Raw genomic sequence first — 25,347 nt, forward strand, 5'->3', positions numbered from 1 at the left:
GCGGGTGGTTAGTCGTGTGCCGTCTCCGCTGTTAAGAGGACCGCTGCGTTAAGTTAGTTTTTTTTTTTTCATTTTACAGTGAATATCCAAGCATGTCAGCAGACATGGACATGCCGCGGGGGCAAATGCGGCAAAACAGTGTTGTTCAACCACTTCTTACAGGTATTTATTTCCTTGTTTTATAAAAAGTAATAAAGGTAAATGCAATCTTTGTGTTCGATTTCTAACCTCCAATTTCAAATCTCTTAATTCAGCCGCCAATCTTTCTGCGGTGACATGTGAAAAACAGTCCGTTTTGTTGTTCATTCATTCTCACTGTGCCCATAATTACAACAGCGAAACATCCGCAGAATGTTATGTGCGAGCCACGTGAATTTCGTTTTCTTTTTTTTCGATACTGAAACAGTGTTTTAAACTTGTGAATTTTTCGTCATCATTTATCAAACGTTGGACATTTATGCATATACACATATACATCTGAAACCAGTTGTCATGTCACGTCACGTAGTTACGTCACTATAGGTATAAACTGAATCGTCGAGACGTCATTCCTGTCACTCATTGCGTAATATTTGAACTGCTTTCCCGCCTGTCATGTATTTCCTTTTGTATTCACGTGTAATGATAATATCAAGCTATAAAGCGGTAATACTTGAAGATGCTTCTTGTTTCGATTGATTACCCATTTGAATAATTACAACAGTTTTATTTACTATCACACGAGACAACCTTGCGTTTACTTTATATTGAATGAGGAATACTTTCGAATACGTTTTTAAAAACTTGGTTATTAAAGAGAACGATTGATATACTGCCAAGCTGAATATTTTATTTTTCGTAATTACACATGATTCAATATTATTAGTAGTATAAAAACATTATAAAGCAATTTGGAGGTAAATTCGAACACCTAGAGCATTCACTACCTCAAAGATAATATTTTAAAAAAATGCCAGTCTGCCATACATAATTTGGATAATTGTTGGGCACGGTTGAGTATATTTTGAAACAAACAACTACATTGAATATCTGAGATATAAAGACTTTAATTCGTATTTAAGATAAAGATATCCTATCACTTGTCAGTATTTGATAGGAATTATTTTGTACTTTATTATGTTTGAGATTATAATTTGTATTATTAGGAAAATACATTAATACATCAATATTATTTTTTAATTATATTATGTCTAACTATTGTACTTCGCAGATAGTCATACTAGTATATTATAAAATATAGTTATGTACATTAGACTGCCTCAACAAAACCTTAATTTATTTTCATTTCACTATACCATACTTCATAACATGATATCGAACCTCGCGAAAGGAAATCGCAGTGCAATTTTTTAAAGCAGTACTGCATTGAGTTTTTGTATTTGGAATTTGATTAACATGTAAAAAATCATTCTAACTGTTGGAGGGAGATAATAATTGTTCTATACTATTCAATATTATGTTTTAAACTATGGTTTCATGAAGTGGGGGATCGAAAAAAAAATAGAGGTTTTTTTTTGAGGCAGTCTAATGTACATATATTAGCTATACAATCGTTCATACGTTGACCGATTGCAGAAATATTATTATGCTATCTTTGTGTAATATTTTTTTCAATTTTTTTTTCATGTAACGATAAATAATTAACCTACACTCTATGTATGGAGTATTTCTTATCAAGTTGAACAAAGAAATGGAAAGTTTTCTCCAACTGCTTTTGACGCTGTTGCCCTTTATACAATTCAAGTACGTGTTGAAAAGATGAGCCATATATATTTTTAAAATCTTGAATCAAGGGTTTTCTTGCGATACCATCCCAAAAATTAGATTTTAATGTGTCATTGATTTTTTATGTTAACGTACCTTGAAATTTGAGGATCCTACAACTAAAGTTTTTATAAAAACATTATCTATCTTTAAATAAAATTTCGAGGTACCTGAATTGTTTGATTTAACGTACAAAGTCTCATATATAATTGATATAGCTGCAAGATTTCAAAGCTCCAACTTTTTTTTTATTGTAAGTTGTGAAGTTTATAATTTTCCAGTGTCTACCTTGGCTTAGATTGGATAAGAGTAGGAATCCTCACCATCATTTTTCCCTTTTTCGTCAAGATATTTTATTAACAAATTGCATACGGATCCAAATATTTAATAGATCACTGACCATCCACTCAGATTGCTCAAAGCGATTCTGGTTACTTTTTTGTTGAGGGTTACTGGAAGTAATTTTTCCAGTATAAATATGGTTTCTTGTCATCGTAAAAAGTAACATTATGGAGGACAAATAATTTTCAGCAAAGATAACATATGGAAAATAACGGCCATGCAATCACATGCAACTGTTACATGTACAATGAATTTGTGGTACTTTACAGGTAGATTGTCTTTCAGTTCGCTTATTGGTAGCTGATTGCAGAGAAAAAGTTTTTGAGGTTGAAAATTATTTATATCTTTGGACAAACAGTTCGGAATCTGCAAGAAAAACGGTCGTGTTTATCAGATCACCAGCTTCTATGTATTTGCCTAAAATTCATCACCTCGGTAAAAAATTGTTGTAACTTAATTGGAAAACGGGAAAATTCAAGTTTGTTAGTTCGCGTATTTACATTGACGTAGTGGCTAAAAACTTTGCACACGTGTTTTTCTAATCATTTTTAGGATTCGTTTGGAGAGCGTTATAGAGGCTATTTTTCCAACGCCAAGTTAAGTACCACTTTAATGCCGCACGAACAATTAAAATGATCGAGTATTTACAATTAGACCATCTACATGGCACAAAGTTTTCTAACAATATTGTGTGTGTTCTAGACTTGTACCAAATCACAATGGCCTTTGCTTACTGGAAAAGTGGAAAGGTGCTGGATCGTGCAGTATTTGATTTGTATTTTCGAAAGAATCCATTCCAAGGAGAGTTTACGATTTTTGCTGGTCTTGGAGAGTGCCTCAAGTTTCTTGAGAATTTTTATTATTCAGATAGTGGTATGCCGTTTTTATTAAAGTGTTGAATAACATGACTCTGTTATCTCTTAAAAAGCCACATCATTAGTTATAATGAACAATAATTTCTTGACCTTTTACGTAATAGGATGTGAGCATAGTAAACAGCATTTGTAGTTTGTAGAACAAATAATACCCGTCAATAGGAACTTACTTTATTTGAGAACCGTCGAGACAATGAGAAAATTAATAAAATGGGATAATGTTTTCAATTTTTTATGTTCTGTTTTAACAAGGATGAGGCTTGCCATAAACATGATGCAGAAATCTTGGAAGAATTTCTTTTGATTAGTTTTGACGATAAGATGTTATTGTTAAAGTCTTACAATTGTAGAAAGTTGAAAGTTAGCCATATTTGAATTATTAGTACTCCCAATAACTTTGATAAATTACTGGCCCATCCTATAATGTATAATCCTCGTTAGAAATATGACAGAGGCTTACAGATAATGAAAAGAATTAAGAATTTACATTCTGCGTTTAGAAGGAATACAATTACCAAATTCTTATGTCAAGGGAGAAAAAAACTTTAATTCGAAAGAAAGAGAAATTAGACTTGGAACTTATTACTCCTGGAAATTTTAATAATCTGGAACCAATTGATGTTCAAATCATTGTCCATTCTGATATGTCAATCCAAAAATCCTGCTAATTTTAACATTAATCCATTCATCAACAGTCCCGTGAATTTTTTTCATCTCCTAATTTCCATTGGAATTAAAATTAAAAGTGATAGTAAATTTACGTTGATAAAGTTTTTACACTATTAAATTTTTTTATAATAGAAAACTTTGTTTATGGAACAAATCGTATAAAGTGTTTTATTTAGATCTGAATCTTCGTCAAGTGTTCCTAAATTTGAATGAATACATTTTTTCGTAGGAAATTTTCGTATGGATATATTTCAGTTCTTCTCAATCTGTTCAAGCATTCTTGTTATTACTATTCTGCAATGTCTTTTCCTCCTTAATAAGACAACTCTAATAAGGATGCTCAAAAGGGCTGTAAATAAAAATTCACGCGTATCTGACCTTTTGATCAATGCTACTTATTATCAATTAATTACATTTAGATATTGAGTACCTGAAGTCAACTCTGCCAGCTTCTGTTGAACCCGAATTTTACGAATACCTAAGGAATCTTACCGCACAAGATGTAACCTTATACGCTATCGAAGAGGGATCAGTTGTATTTCCAAGGTAACTGTAACATTCTTAAAAATATCTATTTGTTCTAAATCGTGAACATACATTGCGATAAACAATTTAACAAATTAATAATGGCACTGTTTAATGAAACTATGAGATGTTCACTGTATTAGTTTTCAATTTTACTGAAGTGAAATGCTTCCTGACTTTCAGGGTACCATTGATCAGAGTACAAGGTCCTTTGATAATGGTACAGCTTTTAGAAACAACCTTGTTAACATTGGTGAATTATGCAAGTTTAATGGCAACAAATGCTGCCAGATATCGAATGGTTGCGGGAAAAAATGTATCCTTGTTGGAATTTGGCCTCAGAAGAGCACAAGGGCCTGACGGTGGACTGAGTGCCTCGAAATACAGCTACATTGGTATGTTATCTTCTCATGCTATGCTAGTTGAAACATAGTTTGTAGATATTTAACTCTTGAAAAGCTTTTGTAGCCCTACTAAAAGTTGCAATGTTTAGACTCGAGGTTAAACGGTGATTAATTTATCTGCTCTTGTCACATGTGCGGGTAGCCAAAAAGCTGTATTCTGACCAAGATGATGAATTAGAGTAAACTTCGCTGAAATGCTGCAGTGTCCTTATTTGAAATTAATTACCTTTCATATTCTTAATGGCTCTGTGTCATGCAATTTCACCCATTATCGTTTATAGCAGTAGTAGTCGGGCAATTTACGTATAGCAACCGATCGTGCGTTGATATGAGCTCCATTAGAAGTTTTCGACATTTATCTCCACACAAGACTTGGAAATGATTCATAATTTTTATTTCTTCGTAGCTTGGATGCAAATTGATTACTGGGCCTCAAGTGTCCAATATCTGTAGTGTAGTTCTTCATTTGAGTCTGAGATAAATGTATTCATGATAATCCACAAGTTATCAACCCCAGTCTTCAATACCTGTCATACATTGTTAAATTTTTCAAGATATACGACATAAAATGCTAACATGATAAATTATTTTGACCTTATTGAATTATCAGTAAACCGAAATTAAATTGGTAACACTATCCTCGAATGCCAATTTGCCGGAATTACGAACTGGTACAATATTATATTTTGAAAGCTTCATCAATTCAACAAATGCGATTTTTCATTTCAATGTGTAATTTGAAATTTAATACAAGACGACTGGATTCCTATCCACATTAATTTCAATTCTAATGAATTCAATTCATTGAATGCAATCTCAAATATTCGCAGTATAATTAAAGAATATAAACTGATTTAAATCTTTGAGACATCAGAATTGGAAAAATACTGTACGGAATTATTCTGAATATAGTTTTTCTAATTCAGCTCCGTTTACTTCCGCTGTGTTTTTAGTTTTCAGTTGATGGTATTTTAGTACTTACAATTTTTTGATCGGAATAAAATATTCAGTCAACCTACCATTTTTTTTTTTTTTTCAATTAACATCGTTAATGCATCATAAACGGCTGAAAAACTTTTGACCAATGTTTGACCATCGTTTGATGCATCACTTGAGCATGTACGATTCTATTTGAAATACAATTTTCGATTTTTAATGTGGCAATGTGGTGAAGTTGATAACGAATAACATTGCAATGTTATTCAGAGATGTAAGGCAAACAATAAATTCGTGTATTGGCTAGTAAGGGTATCAAAATTCACCAAGCCAAGTTAAATTCGAAAAACTACAGTTTATCCCTAATAGCAATCCTATGGTTGTTAATAAAACTCCATAGAATCCGTGGTGGATAAAGCGATTTACTGTAAATGTGTTGAACACTGTGCGTGAGTAATTGATTGACTATAATACGGACGAGCCAGGTGTCTGGCACCATCACACCACAGGCACTATATGCCAAACAATTTCGTCAAAACTAAAATCAATATGATGTTCCATTCAGTACCAGCAGGTATCATCTTAGCGATGTGTTACAATTTTAGGGACTGCTTGGTATTATATATGTGACCTACCTATTCTTTATGACTCATCATTTTCCCACACGCTTCTAAACTTTGCTTTAACAGTCACCTGCTAGTCAAATTTCATTGGAGTAACTGGGGGATCAGCGGTAAAATTTATATAAATATAACAAACATACTGAAACTGTTGTGATCAATTGTCAGGTATTTGCTTGCAGAATATCTAGTAATTTTCGAGTCAAAAGTTATTCGATGTTCTTTGAATCCCATAAAAGCATCGCTAATTTTTTCATTCTCTTATGGATCGGTGAAAAATTTATGCATTTCGCTGCAGAACAACTTACCTTATTGATGATCTAAACATGATATACATAAATCCAATTAGATATTCATAGATATCACAAATATTTTATTTCACCCAGACAAAACATTTGTTCCTAATATGTCGATCAGTTTTCTCCAACAAGCGTTTATCTTGAGCAAACATAAATTAACATTACAGCTGCACTATATTTTGAAAACATTTTGTATTGTCTAATAAAGACACAGTTAAAACAACAGTAAACATTTAATCAAATAATTATGATCTGACTTAAGAATATACCAATTGGAATTGAGTAATGTAATTCAAACTCATGCTAAAGTTGTATTTTAAATAATCAGACGATAAATGCATTAGCATTATACGATCTTCATTCACAGAACAATTGCCAGAATAATATTTTGCTTGAATAGTATTTATAAAACGTTAATTATTCATATTCATTACAGATCCAAATGATTCATAATTAGCTTATTCGTAGCTCTTGAAATAATAAATAGATACAGTACAAATGTATATCAAAAGTCATATAGTGTCCTAAAAATATTGTTCAATCCGTAAAATGTGAATAACAATGCTTGACTTCATGTTTTTAATGATTTTAGGTGGTTTCGATGGGACAAGTAATGTCTTGGCAGGAAAATTATTTGGGATACCAGTGAAAGGGACCCATGCACATGCATATATTACTTCCTTCACTGGCGTCGAGGACTTACAGAATAAAGTGAGTGCTATTACTAATAAGAATAATGTACGATAAATTATATCGATCAGCCACTAAGGATATTTACAAGGAGATCAAACTTGCTCAGTGATCAGTGATAATGCGATATTTTTACTGCTGCATGTTTTAATGAACTCAATGTTTCGTTATATTTGAAGTTCTTGCTCCTTACCTCTATTCGTCATATAATACTGGGATTAGCTAAAAAATTCTTTATCTAATTTGTGAATAATTCTTCTGCTTTGAGTAATGGATAGTTCGATCTTATTTCTTTCATCTTAAAATTGAAAAAAATCGTACTTATTCTTCAAAAAAATGTATTTCATGACGAGTAAAGCAATATTTTTGTGAGAGATAACTAAATTACACGATTATAGAATAAGATACTTTTGCATATTAGCATAACATCTACCTTCTGATTATCATCGTAACGCTTAAACGAAACGTGGGGATATCTTTTTCCATTTATTTTCTAGACGTAAACATCAAGAACGTAGCATTTGTAACCCAGACACAAATAAAATTCAATTTTTTGATTAGTGTTACAGGTTGCATTGTCATAAACATTTTCACAAATAATGACGATCTACCAATATATTTTAAATTGCATTCGCTCTGGGTATATATGGAAAAGGGGATAAACTTGGGTATAAAAACATGCCAACAGAAGGTGTCTTTCTCACATTTGACCTTTTATTTTCAGACATTGGTTCACAAAGAGACAGGTATAACTTGTGATCTCTTGGCTCTTGCTTACACTTATCGTGATTCTATCGCCTCTGAATTGGGAGCTTTAGTGTCTGAAGCATCGGATGGAGAACTAGCGGCCTTGATAAGCTTTGCAATTGCTTTGCCAGAAGGATTCATGGCCCTAGTAGACACGTACGATGTTAAGAGGTATTTTCACACTGTGCACTGTAACCCCACACTTGCTCGTGATAGCTCTCCATAACCAAATTGGCACATTACACAATTGGAATTGGTACTTAATTGTTGAAATAGAATTTGTACTTTTTCAGGGCTTGGAAGATAAATTGTAGATAAATAATTAAAGACTATTTTTCTTGTAGATTGACATGATAATACTTACATACATTTGCATTTATGGCGTTATATTTCATATTCCGGGTAGCTTATCTCCCTAAAATTTGTTACATGACAATTTCCAGCTTTCTTTGCTTACCTTCAATTTTCAAACGGTTGAAGTTTCACTTCCGAAAATTTTGTGAACTGTTTATGTCTTGGCAGAATATTGTCTATAATTACTTCCAAGGTTGAAAATGGTTTGATTAATCGATATTAAATAGGAAGAGAAGTACGAGTAGTTCCATCTGACGGTTCTACAAAGGTGACTTTAAAATTAGGAATGGCGGCGGTTATAAAATGAGTGTAAATAGCTGGAACTCTCCGTGTATGTCTAATATTGTAAATATATAAATTTCTTGATTTTAGATATTCTGTCTATCAGAATGACCTGCATATTATAAGAAGGTCGAAAAAAATTTGTTTGCTGACTTTCATCAAATAAAATTTCAGCAAATTGAAATTCTGATTAGTGCTTGTGATAACTGTAGATGTTTTATCGTAAATGAAGGTGTCAACTAAAATCTTGTTGCATTTTAGTATGGTGTGTGTATATTATAATGTTTATTTTGTTTGCATGACAGCCATAACTCATTAAATTCAATGTTCTCAAACTATTATCACTCAGTTTGTCATAAAATTATTAATAAAATCACCTTTTGACAATTGAATGTAAGTATTTGACGTACTTTAGCAGAGTTGCTGATTTATAATTTATTAAATTACTTATTGGTTTATATAATTTATCTCAGGTCCAAAATCCAATATACTTCATTTCATTATGGAGTTTAATTTGTTAACTTATACAGTATCTTACAGACGTTACATTGACATGTTCAGTTATAAGTAGTCATTTCTGATCCTGTAGCACATAGACCAAGTACAGACAATCGAAGGTCCTTTCATTCGTGTAAAACATATTCGCACAATAAAATACAAATATTGAAAGATTAATCTTAATAAATACAACAATAATGAGGAAGTTGTGAAGATAAAAGATTTATATGAATTACAAAGAATACTTACGAGTGTTCGCACAAGCACATAGCTGATGGCATGTGCACAGTAGCCTAACAAGAGTGTGTTTGTAGCATAGAAGCATCGGCCAAGCGACAGGCGCACATAGGCAGTCTAAATGTAAAGCCTAAACTTCTAACTAACGGACTTGCTTATGGGGCAAGTAAGTCAGTGCTTAATGGTGGAAAAAATGGCCTGCTAATATCAAATTCTACGATGTATTGCAACAATGGCTGTTTAAAAAGAGGTGAATTGGGTGAGCTCTATGTGAGGTACGAATCCGCGCTGTTTATAAGTTCTTTTTTAAACACAGAGTGATACTTTTATTAGTACAACCCAACATACACGAATTTATTATTACACTCGTTGAAGTATTCCTCAACTCTATATTAATGAAAATATCTTTTATGACTTAGAATTAAAACAATTATCAACCCTCTTTACATATTATAATTTCAACATTGAATCATGTCTCATATTCAGCAACTGATTTTAAATACAGGTACTAATATTTAATACCATTGAACTCCGACATGAATATTACCATCAATTTATCAATAGTGAATTATATCAAATTTATCTGTGTAAAAGAATCCAAGTTATGAAGATTCGTTTTTGGTCCAGTTAGAAATTGGCTGATATTTGTACGTTTTGTTTGCCAAATTTTACATTTTTCATTAAAATCTTGCTGGAGAACGCCATATTTGCCTTATTCAATAGAAGTTGTAAATATACAAATGCGTGTATTTTTGGTCTAGTGGGTGGGCGAGCACATTATATTATATTCATGAAAAAATATTTTATTTGAGATATGCCAAGCAATTATTAATCAGTACCATCACCAGGGCTTGATGAGGTCTAAAGTAATTGTGCTTTCGTTTGTTTGCCATATATTTGAAGTAAGGCTCGTATACGCATGCAGTTCTACGTTTCTGTCAAAAGCTGCAATGTGGGGGAAATTAATAATCGTTGTAAAAAGTAAGCAATGTCAGCTACTTCCATGATTGGCTAAAACAGGTTTTTACACACTGCTCTTTTCATTTGTATCTAAATCGAACAGTGAATACATACAGTTGTATCTGTTATGCAATTTTTGAGAAACCTCGAGTTACAGAAACAGTACTAGATTAAAGAAATCAGTTTTTAATTCGGAAATAAATGGGAAAGAAACTTTGTATTTAGAATTCCATTCCTTGGTTGTGGAACGGAAGATTCTAATTTCATAAATAATAATAATAAAAATTCACTCATTGACTACATCTGTTCCCAGGGGTTGTACTAATGAATGGTGAAATAAAGCATCACTTTTTATAACAGGCAAATATAATGTTTCATCATATCACTATATTCACGCAGCATGAAGTCATAGAATAGGCAAAAATCAAAAGGATTTCATTTAACATAAAGCTTTATGTGTTTTTTTCGTACAAAAAATGGTTGTCAATGTTCGACCTTATGTAGTGCCTTCCCAAATTCAGCCCGAGAGTAAACTGAAGTTAAAGATTTTTTGCTATTAATAAATAATCCGTCATGTTCTTGTTTCGCATAATTTATAAATTATTGAATCTGAATACTTAAATCAAAATGACCATTATTTAAAAATATGTTTCCCAGTCCTTTTTTATTTCTCTCTGTCATTTTTAAACCAATTTTTCGTCAAGGTTTCACTAGTTGTGCAACGTTACAGAACACTTATCAAAATAATGTAAAATATAATTGAATGACGTCCAGTGGTTTTCAAAGATCGCGCTTTTGACAAACCTTCCTTCTGCCACAGTTATTTGTCTTCGTGTATACCTATTGTAGCGTGTGTAGTGTGCCTTGTACACACGCATGATTGTCTATCATTTAACAATATTTTCTGGGAAAATGGGCGTTTTATTTGAATGTACAGTCAATCACTACCCTGACAACAATTTGTGATATTTATGCAAGAATTTCTTAGTTCCTTAAACTTAGACGGCATAAATATATGCATACACCATCATATTTTTTTATCATTGTCAGCATGGGGTAAACAGGAAAGTTGCACAATTCATGATACCATGATCTTCCGTTCAAATTTATCTACGTAATCACAAGAAATTATCAAAGTTTAGACGGTCCAAATTTGGGCCGGCTGTTTCGGGCCATAATATGATATAGTTTGTGACGCCAAGCACCTGTGATTCAAGCCCATCATTTTTCCGCAGGATTCAGAACATTGTATTTATAAAACTTACTTTTTGAAAATCCTGGATGCGAATAATTTGCACAGAATAAAAAATTATGCAACTTTCTTTTAGTAATTGGTAAAGTGATAAAATTATTTAGATGTAGCTTTGAATGAAACACAATTACGTGCGCTTCATAGAAAACATCAATTAAGCCATCGTCAGTGAAGGTTGAGTTGAAATTGTCACCATTGCTGAATCAATCTATGCATGTGTAGGGTCAGAAATATATTAGTTCTGTTTATTTACCAATTTTCTGAACAGGAGCGGGCTGTTGAATTTCTGCGCTGTGGCATTGGCGCTGTCTGACCTGGGTTACCAAGCAATCGGTATTCGCATCGATAGTGGAGATTTAGCCTACTTGAGTATGACTGCACGAGAAGTATTTGAAAAAATTGCAGTCAAATATAATTTACCATGGTTTGCTAAGCTGACGATAGTTGCTTCCAATGATATTAATGAAGAGACTATATTAAGCTTGAACGAACAGGTAAATAAAATTAGTTTCGTTGAATCCTACACCCTCCAATTCTCTGTTACGCTTGTAATAATTAATCCTTCAAAAACGTCAAAATTGCAGTGTTGTACGTTATCCAGATAAGTTATCCAGATAGATATCAACTTTCGTCTTGATCTTGATCAATCTACTATTCCTTTTCACCTTTTTTACTGTATGAAGATGAGATAAACTGAGAGAAGAAAACACTGAACCGTAGGTGCGGCCATTTGAACTCAAGACTCTGATGTAATTTTATTAATATAAATTATTCAACAAGAAAAACCTATGATGAAATAATTTATTGAATCAACAATTCTTTTTCTCAGTGTATTACGAATCTCTCGTTTTCATCGTTATCCTTTTGATTATCTAAATGAAAATGAGGATAGTCTTATCTGTTAGAGAGATAATTGTATGAGAAAGTATCTTTCATGTTACTGTTAGCTACATGAGTTTGTGTTTAAATAATCTTTTCTTTATCTAAATAATAATATTCAATTCCTTATACAACACTACAAATTTCTATCATCATTGTATAATACATGATATGTATTTCAGGGGCACAAGATTGACTGTTTTGGAATTGGAACACATTTGGTAACATGTCAAAAGCAACCTGCATTGGGATGTGTTTATAAAATGGTGGAAATAAATGACCAGCCAAGAATAAAACTTAGTCAGGATGTCGGCAAAGTAACAATGCCTGGTAAAAAGAATGCTTATAGATTATATGGCGCTGATGGACATGCATTAATTGATTTGTTACAAAGATCCATAGAGGATCCGCCGCAAGTGGGGAATAAAGTTCTGTGCAGACACCCATTCCAAGAATCGAAACGGGCGTATGTTATTCCAACACGCGTAGAGTCACTGTACAAGGTGAAGATGTGAAATCAAATCGAATTCTTTTTTCGCTAACCGATATTTAAGAGTAGCTTTCAGTTCTTTTTTTTTTGTAATAATAATAATAATCTATACATTTAAAACATACATTTGTTCGAATATTTGAGTTGACTGTGAATTATTGTTACAGGTATACTGGGAGAATGGTAAGATATGCACTCCGTTACCGACGCTAGAAGAAACTAAAAATAGAGTACAAGTTTCCCTTCGAACATTACGTAACGACCACAAACGAAATTTGAATCCAACACCTTACAAGGTAATATATATAAGTTCATGGAGTAATATAATATCAAAGATAGGGATGTTCAAATTATTCGAAACCACATATGATTTGACATACGAATTGAATAATTTAATTTGAGTAATTCGAAGATTTCAGATCATTGGTTCGGAACCACGAATCTTCAATTTTCATTATGCATACTTGTGACAACGGATCCTAATAATTCCACCAGAGGTTCAAGTATGCGATTTATTTGTTTATTTTTTTTTTTTTATTTTCAGTCAACTCTTACTTTACAAATTCTGTTACTTTTGAAATTTAGGAATTGTTCGAATTGATTCATCTTTTGACATGAAACTTATGATTTTTTAAGAAATCACATTCAAGCTACCATTAAAACGAATTTTGATAGTCGTACATGTCATTCAACTAAATACTTTTAAAACAGAAAAAAGAGAATGTAATCTCAATCGGAGAATTGAAGATTTGAACCGACAAATTTGAATAATTAGAGCTGTTAAAATTGTTAAAATAACTCGAAGTATCCGAAGTATTCAAAAAATTAGAATACACGAATATTCGATTTGACCATTATTTGCACATCCCTAATCAAAAGCTTTTGTTCGATGTTATGACACATTGTTTATATTTAATTGTAATGCTCATAAGATTAAAAAGCATTACATATTACTTCCCACAGGTTGCAGTCAGTGATGATTTGTACAACTTTATCCATGATTTGTGGCTACAGAATGCACCGATTGGTGAACTTTCATAGGGTAATAAAAAGCTGATAAGCACAAAATGACTACGGATTAACAATTCAAATTTTTATGCTGATGTCATACCTCTACATACTATCAGTATAATATAGCTGTAGAGCGTCCATTCTTCAGGATATATTGACAAGCCTACTGTGAGAAGGCTATCCAATTATATCAAGTGCAACAGGCCTTGGGAATGCTCTAAGATTCCTAGGTTTCCTAAAATTTTACATTTTATCCCAAAAATATTCCATCACCTTATAAAATCAGGAAAATTCCTCTAACCCTAACGCTATTGACTTGATTATGTCATCATACGTGGTTAGAAGCAAGGTCTCGCATTCGAAAGCCAAGATATTTGATGGAATCAAATGATTTTGTTCCTAGAAGATTCTTAGCGGATCATCGTTTGATTTCGAAATCTAGTTTCATTTAAAACATTAGTTATATTGCTCTTCCAAATTTTTTCATGGTAAATTATTGGAAATAATAATACTAACGATAATGAAGAACTTTGAAAATACTGAATATCAATATTGAGAAGATATATAACAAATCCTCGATTATGTTTCAAGAAAATTGCAAAAAGTCGTTAAAAAATTATCAATTTTATTTTCAAACTGAGATATTTGCCATTTCATAACGAAAGTGGGTAATAAAATTGGAGAAAATTCATTGAAACTCAGAATATTGCAGCGAATGAATTTCTTAATCAAATCTGGGTAGTATTTCAAAAAAATTCTTTATATAATGCAAGTATGGTTTACGCGTTTTTTGCCTACTTAATTCCGTACATAAAGTAATCGCTTCTGTAACAGTACAAAACAAAAAGCATTAAAGTACAAAAACAAAAATAGTAAACCATACTTTTATTAAAGTAGCGTATGCACCGTGTAGGCAGTCTTTTTTTGCATCACATTTTTGCAATATCCGTTTTTGGCTCGCGCATGCGCTTGCCTAAGACTCCTATTGCAAACTTACACTCGACATAAAAAGATCTACCATGTATTCTCGATGCACAATCTACTGTTCTGTGTCTACTTATACTCATATGTATAGTACGTTGTAGGCAGAATTCAAACGGTCCTCAAAAAAATCTAAAAATTTTATTATACATATCTTAAAATTTGAAGAAACAAGTTCAATTTATTACAAGACATGGAAGTATTATTGACAACCAATTTTTGTTAATGAGGTACAAATAAGCAGACGACGGAAAAAGTGGGCGAATTTTGGAAATTTATATCTCAGCAAACAATTAAGAATTTTTTATTAAAAAGTATACAGATCAAGTTTCATTTAGATATTTTTTTTATCAGAATTTATAGCAACGGTTATTGTTAAGAATAACGTCTACTATTTCACTCATTGACATATTTTACAGTGCCCATGATATCTCAAAATGGGTCAACGAATTTACTTCAAATTCGGAGATGTTATTCTTGGATAGATTATCTTCTTTGCCACACTCCCAATTTTTGAAAAATTATATTTTTTTTTGTTATTGAAATAAAAAAAGTCGCAAATTTTAGACTAAGAATATAATTTTATCTATAAACCGTCGCCGTTGTGTTGAAAAGTACAAAATCAAATCCAGGCAAAATAAATTATCTAAGAATACTGTCTCCAAATTCTAAGTAAATCGGTTTGAGTTGTTTTTGAGATATCCCAGGCGCCGCAAAACATATCACCGAGCGAATGCTCTCTATTCATGGAATCTTATGAAAAATGTGTCAACAAAGCTCAATCTTCATACTTTTGAATGAAAAAAAACTCTATTTAAATTTAATAATCTGTTGTCAAGATATGAAGTCCGAAAATTCATTCGTTTTTTCTGTACCCCATTAATGTGACAAAAGAAGGATGTACTTTTGGCGGTAATAACTGTAATTCAAAAGAGAAAACAAACATTCTAGAGCTTAGTAAAATTATTATGTATTGTGCGTGGAATATTCAATGAAGAAGGCCACATATATTCACACAGTTAGAGTCAACTGATGGTCATCGGTTCGAGGCAACGAATTTACTTTCAATTGCCTGCTTTCTGAATATATTGTGTATGTATACGTGATGTACATAACAAGGTTAACAAGTAAGTCTCAAAGAACGAGAACATTACTCAGAGTAATACAAAGCATAATAAAATGAAAAGTTTTATTCATTACACTTTGTAAACTGTACAAAATGAAAGTTCACATACATTGATAATAATTCATATATACATGGAACAACAGTATGAATTCTGTAATATACATTTAAATATTTTACAGATTTTAAATTAATGATTATGTTGTTTCAATGTCTGAAAGGATTGTAATATTCCAAAGTTTATATAGCTTTATATACCATATACCTAGGTTGGTTAGTTTTGTAATCAAACATATATTTTTTTCAAACATCATAATCTAGCAACGTTATGTCAATATGTGATATAATTATGTGCGGTAGCACAAGTACGCATAGCGATATACCGTATTGGTCCGAATTTAAGCCGACGTTTTCTGTCTTCAACAGCACCCGCCAGAATCGCCCTCGCTTTATACGCAGAATTAGCGGTCGTCTTACAAACGGGGTCGGCTTAATCTCGAAACAATACGGTAATTTATATAGTTTTAAGGAATAGTGCTAAAATTTCGAATCAATGTACAATTAAAAACTACTTGACTTGCTATTAAGTTAGCTTGATTTCCCATTACGAAGCCAAGCACAGATTACTTTTTAGGGAATGGCAGATTTATGTTTAGAGTATTTTACATAATAAGTACGCTGTTAGAATGGGCTTATTTTTCAAATATTTTTTTTTAACTTCGTATTGTGAAAGGTTGTTTACGGTTTTAGCTTAGTCAACAAATAACTGTGTACATTGCATCTCGTTTTGAAATCTAATATTGTATTAGGAGGTAACTATGCTGAATATACTAACCATCCACGTAGCAAATTTATAATGCTGGAATTTAAAGCTCAATCATCTGCACGGATTCTATTTTGTAATATTCATTTAGAAATAATAAATATCAACGAAAGCCTCGCAGTATCTATCGTTCTCTATGGGGAAATCGAAGAATTTTTTTGCGAATAACCGCATTCGCATTACTATAACGGACTATGGATAAAAATTTTAGCTGAACAGTGCCTGATATATCCTTTTATTTTTTACTATCATATCAAAACTGTGGTCACAAATTAAATTTAATCGCACAATATATTATTGAACTCTTGTACACTTACGATAACAATTGATGTGCTGGGCACTAGTCAATTATAATTTATGATAAATTACATTGTAATTACAAACACGTGTAAATACGAAATCAAATAGATAATACGATCCAAATTCGTAATTAAAAGGGAATCAACTACAAAACTCATTCGTGATTTGTATTTATTTTCATCGATTCAGTTACAATTTTTTTCAGTAACCAACATCTTAGTTACCTTAATTTTATAGTCTTCAATATAATTATCATCTTTATTCAACTCGATCAAAATTTTCAAGTACAACTTATGAGTTAATCAAATCTAATTACAATCTGAACATCTTAATTAATAAAGACTCAGTTGAATTTGAAAATTTTAAATCTACCAATCGTATCAATTTGAATGGATTTGAATTGCAAAATACATATTTTGTAATTCACAATTCCTAAATGAAAAATTATAATTTGATCCAATACTAAATAACTGTATTCCTAACTTGAAACAGTAGTGATAAACACAAATAATTTGTATTACACATATTTCTTTCAGAGATGAAATACCTTTTCATTATGTGCATCGTCGGCTAATGCTTCTCTACTTACTTATTGAATACGATTGTATTTGGAAAGGTAACTGGATAAATTCTGAAACCAAAGTTGCCTGAATCGAATAACATACATCTAAGTAGTACAACGAAAACAAAATTTTAATGGCGACTTATACAACGTAATTACTAGCTTATATATGATGGCATTAAGGATTAGAGTGGTTTTTTAAATTTCAAATTCACACTCAGCATAAATATATATTCTTTAATGAACATACTTGTTAGCAGCATTGCATTCTGCAAACACCTATGTTTCTATTAATTGAGTACCAAACAAAAGTAGCAGTGCCTCTAATTGGCAACTCAGTTGGCAATTATTCTTGCTTCACTTTAGTAACGCAAACCATTTCATCATTTTATTGATATCTGAATTATCCACTGTCCAACTCAAGATAAGGTACTGAAGTACGTACAAGGGTATTGGTACATATGTGGAGCATTTCATACCAGATCAACCAAACGGAGTGAACTTTTGACTCAAGCTTTTCAGATGTAATTAAGAATACTAAATGCAGAGAAAAGCAATTTAAGAAACATTAGGAAAAAGTCTTTGATTTACAGTCTTTAAACAAGTATATGGGTTTAATGGATGTGGAAAGAATTCTGAAAATGAGTTGAAATGTTCTTCAAATACAAAACACTTTACTAGCTGCAAAGGAATCAAAGACTATAAGCAAAACAGCCGAGATAATCTCATTTGGCATGTCCCACCTACATATATCCATGTAGATAGATTTAACCTTAATATAATTACTATGAGTAGTTTGAGAGTGTAAAAAGACTCACCGATTGTGAGATGGGTATATAAATCTGGTCTAAATTGTAATAAATATTAACCAGATATTAAATATAATTTGCAGACATATTTTATACTATATAGTACGTTTAATACCATCTGATTGAAATTTAGAAATTTACACTGTACTTTTTTTCTTATACTTAATGTATTATTTATTTTTTTTCTCGTAATCTATCACTCAGTTCTCCTTGCATAGTGAATTATTGTGCTTTATGTTTCGAAGATTGTTCTTAGTGTTCTACGATATTTGATAACTGTGACAATTCATCAACTATCAGTTTTAGGATCAAACTTTTGATTTCACTGTGAGATGGTGCTATAGCATATATCCTACTACAGATATATATCAAATTTCAGACCTTTACGTGTCATATGGTTCTCAAGAATTTCCCTATTGAATTTTGGGAAATGTTATACTCAATTTCCATACCAATGAATGCTGTATTATAAATTTTTGAATCAGATGTTTTTACGATAACGTGTCTGAATTTAAATTTAAAAAAAAATATGTATATAAATAAATACTTTAATCGGGATAGCTTTTATACTTTTTCTTTTTGCATTTCTCATTCTGTACAGAAGAAGTCCGCATACAATTTTTTGTTCATTCTCGTATGAACTTTCAAACATTTTTAGAGATTTATCCTAGGATGGATAATAAATAGGGTTTTATGTTCTCAACTAGAGCATTTATCGCATTTATTGCACGTCTTTCTTAGCTACTATATATATGTTATATGTATACTCTGCATGTGACCGTAAGAGAGAGCAGGCTTAAATCAATTAACGATGAGAACTCTGACACATGCGATCATACACACTTGCATCCACACACACATACTTGAGTTTGTATTGAATCCATTTCCAATATACATTTTAGAATTTTTCTCCCATTTTTCCTCTAAATACATGTATGCAATGGGCGATTAATTTTATTGGGGTTTTGAACAACTATTTCACAAATTTGTTGTTATTTTGGATAATATGCAAAGTATGGTATAATTTTATATGAAACATACTGTAAAAAACTTAATCTCTTATCAGAGTACTGCTATAATAGCTCTGCATCTCTCTTCTTTCAAGCTTTACTTTAAAGAAGCTGTTGTTTCAAATTCCAAATACTGCTAAACAATCTCAACATATTTGAAATTCTCCAAATTTTATGATTCACCCACCCCTGACAAACGTTGGAAAATTAGCGAATTTGTACCCGAGTATAACTCACCCGTAGATTGAATAAAATGAAATTTTTGTTATTAGTTTGCTGTATGTCGAATTATTGTTTTGGAGCGTAAGGTTTGCTCATATTCAATCTTTCAGTTTCTCTGTGAATGAACTGTTTTTTGATTAATTCAATGATTCTCTTCAACTAGAACTAGTTGGCTAGGATGACGCTGATAATGATACTTATAATCTGTAAAGTTAATCATATTGACAAAATTTTACCGATAAACCCTAATACAATTAATCGTATATCCTATATATATATTGAGATAATTCTTAATATGGTGATTATCGAATTTCCCACGGGCTTAAGTCGAGGCTAAAATATCTCGTCATAAATCTTTTTAAATGTAGTCAAAACCCCAGGTTCCATTTTAATTTTAAATTCTACATAGGACAAAAACCTAAGAACGTTTTGTACACGAATTCCCCATAATTTATTTAAATAATATGATTTCTTTCGAGAAAATTGAGACTTTTATCTAAGGAATAACTGTATCGAAAATTTTAAATTATCAAAATATTGGAAAAAATTGTGTTTCTTAGAAATCTGAAAATGTAATAACTTCGTTCACAAGCATCGTGATAAAGGCCCAACAATAACCGATACATATCTTTAGTGGGATGGTTATTATATCTTTAATATTCAAAATTTCGGACCCTCAACCTGACAGTTGATAAGTTTAATCCATATGTATTATCGAAAAGAATGAAAGAAATTATGCCATTTTGCCTACTACGAAATATAGAATAAAACTGCTATAGTCTGTTGTAGGATATATTTCCAAGTTGTAGAGGGAATTCCAGCTAAAAATTCTCACCCGTGGAAAACGTCAAGTAATATGAAAATACAGAAGTGTTTTAGTATATTCAGAAATTGATGAACATTTTAAAAGGCATTAAATTTAAATTACACATAGAGTGCATAAATAAATTGGAAGTATTTTACCTGTCTGACAAGCTTGCGGATAATTTTTTGTTTCGTCCGTTTTTAATTGAAACCAATTTTTTTCATATTTTACTAGATAGAATTTCATGTGATATTGCAAATATTCATTTTTTGTTCAAATAAAATTATTCTAGATTCGCACGTACCAAGTATTACTACTTGGTAAACAGGTGGGTGTGTAATATTTGCACAACTAACAAACCCAAGAATTGTTAGTTACATATTTCAACTTATAGTTGGATATATTGTATGGAATCTGTTGGATAGCAGCACACAATTTGCACAGTTATTATAAGCAAGCCTAAAAGTACATCTGCATAGTGAATTAGACACGCTATTTGATAACAAAAATTTTTGTATTACACTTACTATTGTAAATTATTGTTACCAAATTATTAATAAGATGTGCTTCTAAAAAAAAAAAAATAAGTTACTTGCACGAATTCTCCAATTCAAAATTAACACTGTTGGGTATTGTACATTTTTTTACGTCGTAAACGGAAGTAAAACGCCTTTAGATACTGAAAGCTAAAACATCCTGGAGTATATGAATTGATTTTTAGTATAGTAAACGACCTGATCGTTTGTCTGGATTATACGAGCGATTTCAGAGCACACTAAATACAAACCTGTAATTATTGGATTTGGAATGCCTAATATAGGAAGGTTAGCTGAACGTCTCAAGCCCAGTATGTTTATGAATTTCTAAAAATTGTTATAGGATAAATTACAAGTCATTTGTGTTCAACATATTCTCTCTTTATTAAATATAAATACTCGTACATGTAAACAGATATACACATCTTATTGTGAGGAATCACATCGTATCCACATATATTGACTGAAATTGTACAGTCAATGTCACATATCACAAGCAGATATCAATAATTTATTACTCTTAAAAGGCCTGTAACTATTGCACGATTTAAACATACAGACTATAAATTAGGTAGCATCTATCATCAGATTGTGTGATAAGTTGTGCATAAATTCCTGTTTACTAACTTAAATAATGAATTTTTGTATAATCAATGTGCATCGTGCAACAATATCTTACTTTTCAAAAATAATTTTTTTACCGATATGCTAATAGTTATACTGAGAATCCCAGAAAATCGTATACTGCGAGTGTACACATCAAATTGTTTGAATTTCATTAGCTGGCAGTAAGTAGTTGTCAGAAATATATTATAAATTCACTTAATGACCACCGATGAAATTCAACTGATTCGATACTGACACGTTAGTTGTTATTTGAGAGATTTTCAGTGCATTGTAACCTTGATTATAATGATATTTAATTAAGCTACGAAAAATAATATGATTTATAAATCTTTATAGACAGAGAATTGTCATGAAAAGCTTTGAATTTCAGGAATGGATACAGTTGTGATAGCAAACTCGATTATCTTCAAGCTCTGCTTGAAAATAATTAATTAATTGAGATTTTATAAAAGAATATTGATCCTGGATTCCAATGGTGTACAACAAGCTCGTTAGACAAACAAATGGATTGTCATGATATACATGACTAAAATATTAATTACTACGACATGAAACGGTGAACTTTGTTCTAGTAGTCATCAAAGGAATTAATCAAAGTTGTCTGATTATAATTTCATTACTTTACAGATGACAAAACCGCTTCAGTGCACTTTTCTATTACCTGACACGCATGTTTAATTTCCACGTCCTCTAAAACTACAGAGACACAAATTCTCAAGCTTGATCTTGGTGGAGTTGTCTCCGTTTCGAGATATGCAGATACTATAACAGCGATATTGTTGTCAATACACTTATCTGAGATAAGATTTAGTAGTTCCCACTCATCTGCATGGTTCGGTATCTCTTTGAGATACAAATGCTTAACTGGCGATTCAGCAAATCCCGATAAACAAAAACTGGTTAATTCTTTAAGTCGGGCATCAAACTGCAGACATTTTTGTTTGAGCGTATCAAATATTTCAGGGTTACGTTCCATTATTTGAAGTGACTTTGTTGCCGCAGATGTTAAAAATGGAGGAAGAGAAGCAGAGAAGCAATATCCAAGGCCAGACAGCCGCTGGTGCTCTATGATGTACGATGAACCGACACAGAAACCTCCGATCGATGCTACAGCCCAATCTAAGGATCCTGAAGAGTAAAATCAACATGGAAATTTCATAAATAACTTATTCCTTCTTTTAGCGAGTTGCTTTCCTCAACGCAGTAAAAAAGTTTTAAAAATACTTACCCATGATCATATCTATTTCATGTCTGGGGACTCCAAAGTGCTCCGTAACTCCCCTACCATGTTTACCAAGAACTCCAAATGAGATAGACTCATCGATGAATATTCGCAGTTTGTATTCTCTGCATAATTTTACCAAATCTGGCAATGGACAAATTTCTCCAGTATTCATATAAATTCCTTCAACAATTAGAAACTTTCGAGTCTTGGCAGCTCTTTTAGGATTCTTGTTTTCCTCCTCAGCTTGCTGCGTTAATAAATTTTTCAAGTTATCTGCGTCATTGTGCTTGAAGTATTTAACGTTGGATCTTGAAGCGTCAAGACCTTTCTGAATAGAAAAATTAATCTTCTCATCAACAAACACCAAATCTCTGCGTTTACAGTACGCTGGTATGGCGGAAGCAATTGTGGTAAACCCATAAGAGTAAACAATAGCCTCTTCTAATTCCATAAACTTGGCCAACTTTTCCTCTAATTCTAAATGGACGTCAACAGTGCCATAAAAGCCTCGGGGTCCGCAAGAACCAACTCCATATTTTTCAATTGCTGCGATAGCGGTATCCTCAATCTCTGACGAACCAACAAAGCCTAGGTAATTGTGTGTCCCTAAGTTGAGGCAATCCTTGCCATTAACAGTAATCCTTTTGCCAACTTTAGTTGAGACTAATTTCGGTTTTAGAGCATGATGATACTTTTTTTCGATCGGCTTCACCAATGGCTCTGGTTGCCAGTTAGCTATCTTTCTTTCCACCTCATCGTTGGACAATTCCGGCAATTGGCGGTTATTATATCGTCTTTTGACAGTCAGCCATGCAACCCAGAGTAACAGAAATGTTCCTAATACAAGATGGTATTGTGGTATAGTACTCAGCAAATCCACTGACTCGAGAAATATGAATTTAGAAGACATTGTTATTGTTTCGGACACTGCTTCCAAATTCACTAACCCTCCAAATTGCGATCACAATAGCCGCCAGTGCTTGTTACTCCACACGACGTGCAGTACTCAGTACAGTTTAATAGTCAAACACTCAATGTATACGTACAAATTTCTTAGGCTTATTGCGGGACTCGATTCTACGGGACTCGACTCAACGGAAAAATGGCTGAAGTTGACCAATCATACATACTTGGGACACCGCGTATTTGATAAGCGCCCAAGGCCAAATCGCCCCGGACTCGCGTATGTCAATTACGAAGCCTTGTAGGTTTAATTATAACTTGCTTTCGTAGCCTGCCATTCTTTCTATACGTTGACGCCTTGATGTACGATCATCCTATGCGTGTGATATCGGTTATGCCAAGTTGTGCGTAGTTTCGTATACACACGAGATCCCAATTTTTTGAACAAGTTGGTTATGTTGGAAATGCACATTCAATCCGCAGTGCCACCACAGGCTTAGAGAGATAGACTGCGCGGTCTGTGCTGACTGTGTGCCCAGCTCAAGCCGCTAAAGGCGTAATTACACGGCAGAGAACAGCTAGAACCGGACCGATGTGTTCGACAATCAAAACGTTGAGATCACCGATGGGCGGGGAGGTATATTTGTACGTTGACTGAAGAATGGAAAGACGGATATCCCTGGGTGAATTTTAGTGACCAGTTTCTTCAGTTTATACAATCACTGCACTAGGATTACCCTTGCCACGTTTTATGGTGCGCTTGTGTAATTTGTATATTATTAACCTTACGTTTTACTCTATTTGCGACAAGTTGTGAGTGTTTCTAATTTCTTGGCAATTATTTATGTACATGTATGTGTATATATGTATATGTATACTTATGCATGTGTATATACATATGTACACATATTTAAAACTAGATTTTTACAATAAACACAGAGGTTTTAGTATATTCACATACGGATTTCTGTGTATAGGTATACTTGAACTAAAATATCCTTATCTCTAATACGGAGTTCTTCGTAATTCGCATTTGTTCTTGTAACCCAATGTCCTACATACGATGGCAAAAATCGAGATCCAACTTAACTGAGTCTCAAAGCTCTGTTGACATAAAAGCAGCTATTTGATAGAAATTATAGTTTATAGTTTACACAGCCCATTGCATGATATTTCATTACAAATACATATGTTTCAATGTATTTAGGAATAATTTATCAAATATACGATAAAATTGATGCACCGGATCATCGTCGACTTTAACTTTTGAAATGTCCTACCATTTCCAAACACCTCCAACCATCCTATTTACCTATATTACCAGAATAGCTATGATATGAAAAGAGAAGAATTATTCATTTCGAAATGGGATTCTATTCGACGCGCGCTCGATGTATTCCATAACATTAGTATTCATAATTATTCCAACAACTTTTCATTTGCTCTCTCGATCTTGAATTTTCATAGGATTAGAATCGAAACGTTGTTTTAGCTGGTCGCAAGTGAAGTATCTGCGTTGGCTGGAGGAGCAGAATTGTTTTTCGAAAAGTATTCGGATGGAAAAAAATTCAGAGTAACTGTAATACA

The 25,347-nt window shown here is 32.3% G+C and overlaps 2 protein-coding genes across 4 annotated transcripts; one reads left to right on the plus strand and one right to left on the minus strand.

The window, feature by feature from the left end:
* On the plus strand, window positions 1-21,168 carry LOC124304021 (nicotinate phosphoribosyltransferase). 3 transcript variants are annotated; one of them, XM_046761943.1, is made up of 11 exons: window positions 1-162; window positions 2,809-2,979; window positions 4,070-4,196; window positions 4,359-4,570; window positions 7,027-7,145; window positions 7,849-8,042; window positions 9,320-9,517; window positions 11,723-11,948; window positions 12,516-12,836; window positions 12,991-13,119; window positions 13,787-21,168. In XM_046761943.1, exons 1-11 carry the CDS (start codon window positions 93-95, stop codon window positions 13,862-13,864), a joined length of 1,845 nt encoding a protein of 614 aa, XP_046617899.1. In that variant the 5' UTR covers window positions 1-92; the 3' UTR covers window positions 13,865-21,168. The 3 variants fall into 3 exon arrangements, with proteins under 3 accessions (XP_046617899.1, XP_046617902.1, XP_046617901.1); XM_046761946.1 differs by lacking the exon at window positions 9,320-9,517; XM_046761945.1 differs by lacking the exon at window positions 2,809-2,979.
* Window positions 21,169-21,198: 30 nt separating this feature from the next.
* LOC124304022 (serine palmitoyltransferase 1) lies at window positions 21,199-24,483 on the minus strand. Its single transcript, XM_046761947.1, has 2 exons — window positions 22,861-24,483; window positions 21,199-22,760 (listed from the first exon to the last, which is right to left on the minus strand). Exons 1-2 carry the CDS (start codon window positions 23,765-23,767, stop codon window positions 22,249-22,251), a joined length of 1,419 nt encoding a protein of 472 aa, XP_046617903.1. The 5' UTR covers window positions 23,768-24,483; the 3' UTR covers window positions 21,199-22,248.
* Between the last annotated feature and the right edge of the window lie 864 nt (window positions 24,484-25,347).

This window comes from Neodiprion virginianus, chromosome 4 (assembly GCF_021901495.1).
Source record: "Neodiprion virginianus isolate iyNeoVirg1 chromosome 4, iyNeoVirg1.1, whole genome shotgun sequence".
Classification (NCBI taxonomy): domain Eukaryota; kingdom Metazoa; phylum Arthropoda; class Insecta; order Hymenoptera; family Diprionidae; genus Neodiprion; species Neodiprion virginianus.